This window comes from Sander lucioperca, chromosome 8 (assembly GCF_008315115.2).
Source record: "Sander lucioperca isolate FBNREF2018 chromosome 8, SLUC_FBN_1.2, whole genome shotgun sequence".
In the NCBI taxonomy this organism is placed as follows: Eukaryota; Metazoa; Chordata; class Actinopteri; order Perciformes; family Percidae; genus Sander; species Sander lucioperca.
The window spans coordinates 29,750,077-29,763,518 of record NC_050180.1 but is presented as its reverse complement, the minus strand read 5'-3'; the positions used below and the strand labels follow the sequence as shown (position 1 = coordinate 29,763,518).

At 41.6% G+C, this 13,442-nt stretch overlaps 1 protein-coding gene across 1 annotated transcript; it reads right to left on the bottom strand.

The window, feature by feature from the left end:
- Positions 1-7,138: 7,138 nt before the first annotated feature.
- smtla (somatolactin alpha) lies at positions 7,139-13,154 on the bottom strand. The gene is made up of 5 exons (XM_031290919.2): positions 13,098-13,154; positions 12,533-12,723; positions 9,506-9,619; positions 8,042-8,221; positions 7,139-7,822 (listed from the first exon to the last, which is right to left on the bottom strand). The coding sequence occupies exons 1-5, from the start codon at positions 13,111-13,113 to the stop codon at positions 7,628-7,630; spliced, it is 696 nt and encodes a 231-aa protein (XP_031146779.1). The 5' UTR covers positions 13,114-13,154; the 3' UTR covers positions 7,139-7,627.
- Positions 13,155-13,442: the final 288 nt, after the last annotated feature.

Sequence of the window (13,442 nt, the reverse complement as noted above, 5' to 3'; positions counted from 1 at the left end):
GTTTGCCATGTGTAGCTGGCAAACAAAGGTAGCTTAGTTCATATGATTTGTGTGTGATATGAATTAAAGGCATACTATGTGCGGTTGTAGTTCCAATGAGACAACCTGTAGGGGGACCGAAGAGGGAAAAGTTACATAGTATGCCTTTAATTCACAGCTTTTGAATTCCCTGTATATAAAGTACAACTGCAGGTGGTTTAATTACCCTTCAGGCTACTACCACAAAATGCTTTTAAAGCAACACTAGAGAACTTTTCCCGCTTCGGTCCCCCTACAGGTTGGAAGCGGAATTGTCCATTACATTACATTTTGAAAGTTTGCCAGATCGGGTAGCGGATCTGTAGTTCGAATGAACTGGACAATGTAATGTAATGTACAGTTCTGCTTCCAACCTGTAGGGGGACCGAAGCGGAAAATCACTCTTCTTCTATTATTGTCAAATAGTATCTGACCTCAGTCTTTACCAAATACCACATGAAAACTGAGTGGTTCAAAACTACATTAACAGTTGGTCAGCTGTAGAGAGCATGGGAGGAAGCCACACATTTGGGGCGTAGAGTATGGGGGACCACAGCAAGTAAACATTGTAATTTAAAGCATCATCTGTGGTGGTTGGATCAAGAGTGGATGGGTCAACGCATAGAGCATTTAGATACCATAAATCATTCAGACCCAACGTGATGTCACAGGTACGTAAAACTCATGGGTAAAACTCGGTTAATTTCAAATCGACAATTGACTTTTAGTTTCACACGGACCCCAGTCTCCTGTACAAAAGTCCTGTGTTTGTTTGACCTTTCCGCCACCCCAACATGTCTCCTTAATTGGAATTTGGCACTCTTATACTTAGTCACCACGCTTCCTTGTTTGCTCTCACGATAATTACTACAGCCACGAGAGTTTGCCGCCCAACAAGAAACTTAATTGTTGTTATGAGAAGCTTGAACAATCGACCCATATGGTCGTTTTTGGATGAGGACGGGCAAAAAAGTAGGTTTCATGGTTTTCTCAATTTAATCAACAACCACACAAACATTGCAAGTCCTTAGATCATTATTGTAATGTACTGGTAGCCCATTCCTCTGGCAGGGCCTGATGTCAGGAGTAGTGTGAGCAGAAAACGTTGCGAATAAGGGGCAAAGGTGCCTCATCTAAATTTGACAAGAGTACATATTTAGTAGTATCCGAATGTTAAACATCTTTTTAAAAAGCACTACCTACAGTGTGAAGTCATTATACAACCAAGACAATGCCCAAGCCTGCTGTTGAATGAAAATGAACTATCATTTTGCATCAGAATGCTATCAAACCTCCACAAGCCTTCTCCACTTGCCAGCCTCATTTAAACTTGATCCCATTTAATAGTCTTAATGGTGCTACATGCTGGGAGAATATATTCTAAATGAATAACTGAGCCTTAAAGACACTTCAAAGTTCAACTTTTTATTTGTTTGAGTGTTCACAGCACACAAATGTTCCGTAGTAATTGAGTCAGAGCTATTAAAATAAATCTCTCATATTCTCATCAATACACTTCAATTTAGTTGAAATGCCTTACACTCTTCCAACCTCAGTCTTTCCTTTTTATAGTACCATATGTTGGAGGAGGGAGTGATTCCTCCTGCATACCTTTCACATTTAGTATTGCTGCCACCAAGGGAAGGCAAAACAAACAGGAAAATAGGCAGAGGATATGAGTGCTGCTTTCCTGGAGCTGAACTAGAGAGGCGGTAAATCATAATCCCTGAGCCGAAACTGAATTCACCATACCTATCAAAACCCATTTAGGATCAGAGGCCAGAGGTCCAACCATTTACTATCTGTGAGCTCCCCCTTTTTTCTTCAATCCTTTTCTTTCAGGGGAAGAAAACAGATAAATGAAAACCAAATACACATGGATAATCCCCGGCGTCTTTCCAAAAAGGAAATGATTATATTTGAAGTTATATGAAAGTGCTTCCTGAAGTGAAGGAAATGCACTAGATTTTTAGGCCTGTTTCTTGATCTAAGAAAAACATAAGCAGACGCATACTGGCAGAAAGACAAATATATAACCCTCCACAACCTTCCCTTTCTCTCACTATCTCAGCCCCTCCATGTGCATTGTGATTTACAGTATACCTCAAAGCAGAAAGAATTTCATACAAAAACCAAACGTGCTGGAAAACTCTAAAAGGTCCTTCTGGCCAGAGACATGAAGGGAGGAAATTGCATTGATTTAAGCTCAGCTTCTTTTGGCATCTGTCCGCCTTCTTCATTTTTTCTTTCCTAAAGTGAGGGCGTTTGTTCCACAGCCGCTGGTTTAGATACAGTCATCTAAGATGTTTGTCTTTGTCTCTCATTCTATCCACAGTAAGCTGATGAGTGGAAGTGAGTGGCAGCATTTCAGTGCTTATAACAGAAACTATAAACTTCAACTACAATCAGCTTTTTGGGGGAGAAGCCAGAATAGACTTTCAATGGCTGCTTTTATTTTTTAATATGTCAGGCTCAATACCACTCAAAGCTTGCAAAATCATATATTATTTCTGACTGAGGAACAATAACAAAAAGCTGCATCATGTAGTAGTAGGTGTACTGTTATATTATGCACAATTCGACCATAGATATTTTTCCTCACTGTCCTCACTTTTTCCTCCTAGTCAACGGAAATCTGCGATGAAAGCCCCATTCAACCATTTCACATAATTTCCTATGCATTTATCCCCAATATACTTTTTAAATAATTTCATGCGAAGTCCAACATGTTTTGTGAGTCAAATCATACAAATAACACTTTCAATTAATGATAACTAATAGTGTTACTTTCTTTATTTAGTCTAGGTCTTAAGATCAAAAGTCTACGTGAGTTTTAGTCATATTTAGTCAACTTCATCCTTCTTATTGTTGGTCAGTTTTTAGTTAACTAAAATCAAATTTTAGTCCCGTCTTAGTCGATAAAAAAGCCTTGAACATTTTTGTTTGGTGTTAGTCGACGAAAACCCGAAATAATTTATTTTAATCTTGTTTTTAATCATTACTTTTGTTGGCACAACGTAGCCTGCCCAGATTGAAGAACTGGTACTGACAATTAGCCAGAACATGGCATGTTTTGGTACAGTTGAACTATACTGTGTTTATAATTGTTTGCACACTTTAATTTACATATATTTGGAAAGAGAATATTTGGAATATCTTAACAGACAATACCAGATACTATAAGCTACTGCCTAATAGACTTTAATCAAGCCCAAAGCCAATCTTCCACATAAAATGCAGTGCATTCTAATAACCAGCAGGTATCGCAAAAAGATTACATTAGATGTCATAGAATTCAAAATGGACAGGACTTGACTATCAAACGTGTGTTGCAATGATATGTGTGGTGTTACTAGGAAGATGATTCAGGCACACAGGAAGAGAAATAGACATACCTTATACTTAATACCTAAACATTAAACAGAAAATATACATTAAATACTGCGACCAGTCATGTGTTTTAAGTTAAGTTTAGCCGAGAACCGGGGAATGGTCACCGTGAGGTGATGGTCGTGACAGTGGCCATGACAGTTAAGTTTAGTCACAAAAAGGTTGTGGTTTGAGTTAAAACGCCGGCCCCGTTAAGTAGTACACGAACATCCTTTTCCTGGGTGAAAGTCTTGTGTTTTCCCCTTAACTTCTTCCAGGACCCACCCATCCACCCTGACCTACTCAGATGTGTTTGTCGTATACAGCGTCATGTCAATGTGGGGCTTACAGTAATAAATACATGGAATACATAGGAATTACAGTGCACTACTTTTCAATGCTATATGTACCAATGGTTTATGAGAACAGCCTTATGCAGTACACACACGTAATTCCCAATACTAGTTCAAATAATCTTAATGTAACTTTTTCTTCTGTAAGTGCCATGAGAACAGCTGTAGGACAAATTTGAGTTTATGAGACAGGGAAGACAGAAGCTGTGACAGAGCTAATTTTAAAAGTGCATATTTTTAACTCCTCGTCTGGAACTTTTATTTACTACCCGCTGATGCTTCCCCCTGTTTTTCTTCATGTCTTCACAGCTCAGGAATGCGCTGGACAACAGATCCGTGATTCCCTGTTACAGCAAAGAGTTTTAGTTTAGGACGATTGATGGTCGCTTCCCCGCTGAGTTCACATAGAATCAGCCTGTTTCCCCACAGTTCCTGAGGTAATCTCCTAATTCCCCTGTGATGTTCAATCGCCACAAACCAAGAGATGCCCCATAGGGCTTGTTTCACCATGACCAGCATATTCCCCAATTAATCATAGCTGCACGTTGAGGCATTATCTCTTTTTGTGTCAGCACCACATGCAGGTGAGGGTACGGTAAGCTTTAAGATAGCAGTGCATTGATTTAACAGTTGGACAAACAAAGTAACAAAAGCTAAGAGTTGTTCATGTAAGGGAAATTCTGTTTACTTATCTATTTGCTCTCTCTGAAGGATGTTATGCAATTATTGATGTAATGTAATTATCAATCAAAGAACATATTAATGAACTACAAAAATTATAAATGTAAATTACATTTTGGTATGTGTGTGTCCTAGCTCTATGGGAATATGAGGAATGTTTTTAGCTATGTTGGTCGTCATCATGGCTTTCTCTTTTGCCCACTATAACATTTTCTGTTCTGGGTGAAACCTGAACTAACTGTTGTTGCAACATGACATATTTTCACATGTTGGAACAGTTAGGGTGGCATTGATCGTCATGACCTCTTGACCGTCACGTCTCCACACAGCCTTGAAGAGATGCCTCATCTGGGGAGTCAAAGGACAGACAGAGGGTGTAAGTTGGACATCCAGAGGTTTAGCTGTGTCACTGGTCCAACAGACATGCTGGACTTAAATATTAATATATATACACACACACACACACACACACACACACACACACACACACACACACACATATGCATATGCATATGCCGACAGGTGTGCATCATGTAGCCCCGGGTGGACTGTGCTCGGAATTTGTTGGTTGGCTCTGTTTGATACCTTATGTCATTCTTTGATGGCCCAAACAAATTCCCTCTGGTTTACAGATGGCTGTATTGCAAAAGCAGCAGTACTTTTATATGAGCAAACATCCAAACCCTTTAAAAGACAAGTTCTTTGCTACCGCCTAAATATGTCATTAAAGCACAAAAAACGACGAGGAAGGAAGGCACAGAGCTACACGGTTTTCAGTGTGGAGATCTCACAGGGGCAGTGAGACTGTTTTAGGTCTTTCCAAGCTGTCGTTTTGAGCCATAAGTGAAAGCAAAACAACAGTGTGGGAGCCAGCCTAGCCAGTTGAGGCTCAAGGACTCCATACTTTGAGTCTCGGTTTCATATCAAGCCAACACCACTTCCAAACCTAACTCCTTTAGCTGTGCAATGGCCTTCTAGCCATCCATTTTCTCTATAGATCCAACCTACTTCCCTGCATGTCACTCTGCTTCAAGCTGTGCTCAGACTTTCCCAGTCATTTTGGTTCTATCTTTCCCACTCTCATTTACACTCTTTTTATTCTATTTGATTGACTAATTTAAAAATTTCAATTTCGACTAATCACTGCTGAGGGTAAAACAAACAACTGCCCTCTTTACCTCTCTTTGTCTCCATCTCTCAGTCCATTTTCTTTACATTTCCTGCTCCTTTCCTCTCCCTCTCCTTTTTTGTCTGCCTCCTCTGCTCCACTTATGCATCCCAGCAGTCTAGATTTCCTTTCCTCAGGTTATAATAGTTAGACTGTGAAATCACTCGGGCCCCACACCCCTCCCTTCATCCCTGTGTCCTTCTTTCCCCTTCCACTCCCTAACATCTTTCTCTCCTTCCTCTGATCCCCTCCCTTCTCTCACTACTCATAGCCAAACTTTAATATTTATGGCCTCAAAGATTGAGAAGTGGGTGGGGGCACGGAGCTTTACCTTGCCTATGATTACTTGCGTGTTGTCAGGAACCAAGCGAGGTAGGGTGAGGGTTGCAATACAGGGTTGAGGCTGTGAAGCTGCAGCCCTGCAGAGCAGAACAGAGGCTACCCAATCTCCTCCAAGCCCCCATACTGAAGTGATTAGGCCACAGGAAGCTGAACCTGACATTGCTGACACTAGGCCCCCCTACCACATCCTGCCCCAACATCCACCCACACCACACGACACCACCTCTCTACGCTGACACCCGACTCACCGTGGCAACCACAAGGCTGATTTACATCTTCTGATATGGTTACAGAGGATGGAAGAGCAGAGTATGCAGGACATTCAAGGGAGTGAAATAAAGTCAAGAAGAAACCTGAGATCAGTGGGGGGTGGGGGGTGGGGAGTGGCATGCTTGTGGCGACTGGTTCTGTTATTGTTTCCCTGTCTCATGGTGTGGTGGTAGATATAAACAGGAACAAGCAATGCAGCCTGCCAATTTCAAGCCTATGAAGTATAAGTGGGATCACTACTGCAGGTGCTTTATTTTGGCTGCTGGGATCCCATGGATCAAGAGATGTGTGACACTATGTTTTTATTTATATGAAATGTTTTCTACAAGGATTTATATGTTGCTCATGCACTCCATTATCCCACATTTAGTTTCTTATATTTTTTTAATAAAATAAAACAGGAATTAAAATTATTTAAGTAAAAGTTGCCAGTTGCCTTCTCCCCAAATAAACAGAAAACATGCACAAGTTGTATATTCGCCTAACCAATCCAGTGCATTTTAGCTTCGCATTTGGAGTATACAATATAGTGATTAAGAAAGAGCACTACTGCCCTCTTGTGTTTGGGAGTGGAAAGGGCAGAATTGAGAGCATGGAAATTGCTTTTCATATTCTTTTTACAGCCACAAATCAAAAGTGGGACAAATATGTGATTTCACTCACTCACTCAAAAAAACATATCAAAACCAAAGCTTTTTCTCTACAGTTTGCTTTATTAGTGCCTTAAATCAGCAGTCCACTAGAAAGGTCTCCACGGTACATTGGGTTTCTACTATTATATTCAGGTTAAATTAGGCATATTTAGGCATGGAAATATTCCTGATTCTGTCATGAGTGCCAACCTAAAACTGCAGATAAGCATTACCCCTCATTTTAGCTGTTATTTGTTCCCTCTCACTGTCTCCCTCACACTCTCTTGCACCAATCAAAATGTGTGTCTTATTTAAAGACGTGATTGCTCTCTGCTTGACTCCCATCTCCGGTGAAAGTGTTTCATTTCACTAATGCAGAAGTGAAACCGTCTCACTGAATTCTCTGGGGGCCGTGGGAATAATCAAAACACTGCAAGAGCCAGCGAGGAATACAAACTCCAGTTAAGAACAAAGGAAATGGAAATCAATGGCAGGATATGCAGATTTTTTTGACAGCTCGACACGCAACTAATCTTTTGGGAGTTTGCCCTCTGTTGCCTTTGCCAGGTTAAAAAAACAACTGAGAAGGGAAATATAAAATGCAGTGTTGTAGAAAGGGCACAGCATTACACCTACTATGTTTGTGTGAAGGTGTTCCAAAACAATCAATAAAGAATGTACTGCGATGCAAGCAAGGCTGAATCGCCTAAGGCATGGTCATGTCTTTAAGTGCACTGCTACCAACCTCAGGAATTCATTTAAAGCTGTATTATTTAAACATTTCGCTTCATGTCTTATGCACAGTTGTATAAGTCAGTTTGTCGACACTTCAGTAGCTTTAGGAAAGTCTCCATCTTATGGGCATCTTTCTTGAAGCAGCTGAGTAAGGTATAGTCTCTCATCACAGATTCCAGCATCTCTGGCTGCACATCATACTGGAATAGGCCCTGTTCACTGTGGGTTGCGGTCAACATTCCCTCATCCAACATCTTCACAAAAACATTTGGAAACATGACATTAATATTAAGAAAAAGAAGAAAGAAAACACAAGAATAAAAAGGTGTGTATTGTCTACCAAAGGGTTTAAAGTGAGATAGAGAAGTTTACAGAGTTAGTTTTACAAGCAGTAAAAATGGAATTATCGTAATTATACATGCTAGTGTGTGTTTAGCTGTACAACAGTAATTTAGCAATGGGATTTCACCCACCTTCTTGATGAGGACCACAACGCCTTGCTCCAGACTGATCAGTTTCTCAGACACCCACTTGGTCTTGTTGAGCAGCATGTCAGGAGCGGCATCGTAGCGATCCAGTGAGGTCTGCAGGTAGACCAAAGGCTCGATCCATGACTGGACGAGCATCAGCACAGAGTGGAGCAACCATTTGTCCTGCAGGGCACACAGGTGAAAAGTTGAAAGAAATGAATGAATGAAGACACAAGCAGTAAAAAAAAAAAAAAAAATACATAACTGGCCACAAAGTTGTCCTAACATACCAACATAAATAATACACTACAAAACATGACAGAACTTACTTTGCTCTATTCATGTATTGGTGGGAACAAGCCGCCATGTACCTTTCACATTTATTTTAAGATATTGATGAAGATAGAAGATATTATGGAAGATATTAATGCATGGCTTTTGATCAAGGGCTCGCCAGCTACAAATCAGCAACAACAGTAGGCTGAAATGTCATGGGTGAAGCCTGCTTAAATTCCACTAAGCAGAGCAGACTCCTGAGCAAGTGCGAATGACCACCATACAAATGGCCATGGCATTATTTCAGCAGAAAGGGCAGAGGATAAATTATTAACATAAAGAAGAGCCTTGTTGTATGTGCAGTTTCAAAGACCACATTTGCTATTATGGTGATGACATAACTTTCAACCAGCAGTTTCAATATAGTTCGCATTTAGTCCTTACAAATATTGCTTTTGCCATTTATACTTGGCCTTTGTTAGTTAGAGGAGGATTATTGTAGAATATACAATTAACTAGATTACAGTTAACATCAACCAAATCACTCTTCATAGTTCTTTATGCTAAGTGGCTCATTCAAGTTTCCACCCTGCTGATCAAGCTGACATTTGGCCTTAAAGGCTGTGCCCTGTTGGACAATAGTCAAAACCTCAGTAGGCACAGACACACAAGAAATGTTTTGAAATGTTATACAGGCAAGTATATTTATGAGATTTGAGGACCTTTCATTGTAATTAGTGCAAACAACCCATCATTCAGCAGCTGAGAGGGGCAAGCATTATAAGGAGGGGGAGGACTTGCACTAAGCATTGTTATTGCTATAAAAAAAGAAAAGAAAACCTTGGCTCTGAGAACCACTGCAGCTTCAAAGTGATTTGTGAGCAGGCCTGTGAATGCAAACAGTCATGCATTAACACTACCCCAAAGCCTGCACACACACATCCACTCAGATGCACAGAGACAAACAGACACAAACAAACCCATGCACTCACATAGACATACACAAGCACCTTTACTTGTATTTTGTTTGTTTAGACAAGGAAACTGCCTGTTTACACACATATAAGCAGTAACACATAAAAGCAGAGGTGCGCGCACACACACATATACTGCCATTGTTAACAGATTAATATCAAAGTACTGTCAAAGTAAATAAAAGCATTATGTGGTGATCAACGGCCAAGTACTCACAGATATCTGTTGGATTTCACCTTTGGAGCTGGGGATGGGTAAAGCTTTTGTGATGCATGCATAGCCTACTTGGTTCCTCTGGAGCTGCAATGGGAACGGGATAAACATCTGCTCCTAGAAATCCAGACAAGCATGGGGGGGGAACAAAAAACGTGAAAATACAATCACCCATGGGGTACATGCATGTGCACACACATACATATTTGTGTTATAATACTTTGACCCATTTATCCTTAAGGTTTAGTATCCATCCATCCATCCATCTTCTTCCGCTTATCCGGTAACGGGTCGCGGGGGTAGCAGCTCCAGCAGGGGACCCCAAACTTCCCTTTCCCGAGCCACATTAACCAGCTCCGACTGGGGGATCCCGAGGCGTTCCCAGGCCAGGTTGGAGATATAATCCCTCCACCTAGTCCTGGGTCTTCCCCGAGGCCTCCTCCCAGCTGGACGTGCCTGGAAAACCTCCCTAGGGAGGAACGAAAACTGACCGGTAGATTGAGAGCTTTGCCTTCTGGCTCAGCTCTCTTTTCGTCACAACGGTGCGATAAATTGAGTGTAATACCGCACCCGCTGCGCCGATTCTCCGACCAATCTCCCGCTCCATTGTTCCCTCACTCGCGAACAAGACTCCAAGGTACTTGAACTCCTTCACTTGGGGTAAGGACTCATTCCCTACCTGGAGAAGGCACTCCATCGGTTTCCTGCTGAGAACCATGGCCTCCGATTTAGAGGTGCTGATCCTCATCCCAGCCGCTTCACACTCGGCTGCGAACCGATCCAGTGAGTGCTGAAGGTCACAGACCGATGATGCCATCAGGACCACATCATCTGCAAAAAGCAGCGATGAGATCCCCAGCTCACCAAACTGCAACCCCTCTCCACCCCGACTACGCCTCGATATCCTGTCCATAAATACTACAAACAGGATTGGTGACAAAGCGCAGCCCTGGCAGAGGCCAACTCTCACCTGAAACGAGTCCGACTTACTGCCGAGAACCCGGACACAGCTCTCGCTTTGGTCGTACAGAGATTGGATGGCCCTGAGAAGGGACCCCCTCACCCCATACTCCCGCAGCACCTCCCACAGTGTCTCTCGGGGGACCCGGTCATACGCCTTCTCCAGATCCACAAAGCACATGTAGACTGGTTGGGCATACTCCCAGGCTCCCTCCAGGATCCTTGCGAGAGTAAAGATCTGGTCCGTTGTTCCACGACCAGGACGGAATCCGCATTGTTCCTCTTCAACCTGAGGTTCGACTATCGACCGAACCCGCCTTTCCAGCACCTTGGAGTAGACTTTACCGGGGAGGCTGAGAAGTGTGATACCCCTGTAATTGGCACACACCCTCTGGTCCCCCTTTTTGAAAAGGGGAACCACCACCCCGGTCTGCCACTCCTTAGGCACCGTCCCCGACTTCCACGCAATGTTGAAGAGGCGTGTCAACCAAGACAACCCCTCCACACCCAGAGCTTTAAGCATTTCTGGACGGATCTCATCAATCCCTGGGGCTTTGCCACTGTGGAGTTGTTTAACTACCTCAGCAACTTCCACCAGGGAAATTGACGACAATCCCCCATCATCCTCCAGCTCTGCCTCTACCATAGAGGGCGTATTAGTCGGATTTAGGAGTTCCTCAAAGTGCTCCATCCACCGCCCTATTACCTCCTCAGTTGAGGTCAGCAGCGTCCCATCCTTACTGTACACAGCTTGGATGGAAGGTTTAGTATGTAGATTTAAAAAAAAAAGCTTCTGTCTTTAGTTTAGTTTACTATTAAAAACCGAAGGTCATAAGCAGCAGTATCCTGATCTGTGTTTGTTTTTGGAATTCTGTTGGTTTTAGGCAACACGTTAAAAGGGTTACACTAAAAAATAGCTTCTTAAAAAGTAGACGAGCAACACTCAAGTGGATTGTTCTAACTGATTACAAGAACACACAAAAAGACATATCGGGAAAACAATGACAAAAGCTTCACTAAACGCGACCACTGGATACATGGCAGAGACTAATTTTGCTCAGCAGCATGATCTCATCTGTTAGACCTCATGCAGCGTCTTCTCAGTAACCTAAGTCCTACATCATCCAATTTCAAAGACCATTTTGGATCTCAAGCGGCAGGGTGAATGGGATTCAACAGGCTGCAAAACCTGTACTCCCACTGCTGCAGTATATCATTATCACATTCGTATTACTCCACTGTAGGTCTGCTCTTTCAATAAAACATATTTGGCTCAGAAGAGAAATAGAAGATGACTTTGAAGTCTGGCAGTGAGGCGATGATCATGTCAGAATCAAAAGCAAATAACAGAGTATCTAACAAAAAGTGTCAGTGCTTTCGGTCCAGCACATTGTGAAAAAGGCCAACAAAAAGTTATTTTGCTCTCATTGTAGAACTCATTCCAAGTGTTGCTAGACTGCATGCTAGATTTTATGATAAAAAAAATTAAAGAAAAACAGCTTGGGAAATTGACGGTTCGCTAGTCGCTACTAAAACTAAAACTGATAAGCAATGTGTTTTTAATTACTTTTTAGCACTGATATGTAGGAAAACAACATAATTCCATTTCTCTTTGGATGATTAAATTTTTTTTCAAGTGTTTTTTTTTTTTCATATGAAAAGTAATATACAGCTTCTCAAACACAAAATGCTGCATTGCTGTCACTGTAGCCTTTGCCAATGGCTGTTTCTACAGCACTGCTTTTCAAACTGCTGATTTCACATTTCATAAAACTATTTTCAAAAAAACAATGCCCAACATGATTGGATAAGAACATTCCCAACATAGGTAATGGGTATTTTTAGATTGCTTTTGCGTTGAATGCTCTCTTTATTGGCACAATGAAAATCATTTTCTATTGCCATGCAATTCTCAGTGTAAAGAGTGATTCTGTTTCTCCTGAGGCTGTACACACGGCAAATGCCTTTATTGTAAGAGTCTGTGGATGCAACGGGTCTGCTAAACCCTTTTTTCCCATACAGTACACAAGGGCAAAGATTCATTTTGGGGTAGTGGTCGGTGTTACTCACAAACAAAGAGCATGATTCTTCTGAGACACGGTAGATTAGCTCAGCGTGCTGGATGACTCGGTCTAGAAGTTTCTCTTGGGAGATGGAAGGGCAGCGGGAGAGGCTACCCTGCTCTTCCCTACAGTCTAGAGGGCTGCTTACGGTAAGAAGATAGGGCAAGAGCAAGACAGCCCATACACCCCGCTGCATGACTGAAGACAACCACATACATACAGATGTCACAAATACTCATGCAAACATGCACAAAAACCTGATCATTCGATATATATATATATATATATATATATATATATATATATATATATATATATATATATATATATATATTTGGAACCGAACCCGCAGTCGCTGCTTCGAGGACTGAGCCTCTGTAAATGGGCGCACGCTCTACCAGGTGAGCTACCCAGGCGCCCGATCATCCGATATCTTTATTGTTTGCTGGAGTACTGCCTTCTTATTATCAGTTACATGAATCAAAATCACTGCTCGACTAAATAAACGGGTGTAATTTCTGTCAATACAATTACAAAACATACTGTCTTTCTATCTAAATGTGATGCATTACCTGTCACCATGAGCATTCTGTCAGTAGTCTTCAAGTCCTTCCTAGTTTTCCTGTCATGCTGACACCATTTATAAAGCCTGACCAGGCCATGAATAAAGGAAAAGGTCATTTTGGTCTTGCGTAGGTTTTTGTAAAAAAATACTGGTCTTCCCAAAACAATGCATTACTTTTCTCATGCATAATACCAAGATGGAAACTATAGTCAGGAGTGTTAGGTCTAAATATCTTTGTTTCCTAATTTAAAGTTCTGAACTGGGAGTTTTTCTAAATATATTTGGCAATATGAAATCTGTATCAGCCGATTTAAAAAAGAAATCCAAATAAATGTTTTGTACATTCCTATTC

What these genes read in the sequence shown, in the direction of transcription:
- smtla (XM_031290919.2), bottom strand. An exon ending in GTGAAATCCAACAGATATCT is followed by an intron (nt 8,222 to 9,505) that starts GTGAGTACTTGG and finishes TGTGCCCTGCAG; the next exon opens with GACAAATGGTTGCTCCACTC. An exon ending in TTGTGGTCCTCATCAAGAAG is followed by an intron (nt 7,823 to 8,041) that starts GTGGGTGAAATC and finishes GTTTTTGTGAAG; the next exon opens with ATGTTGGATGAGGGAATGTT.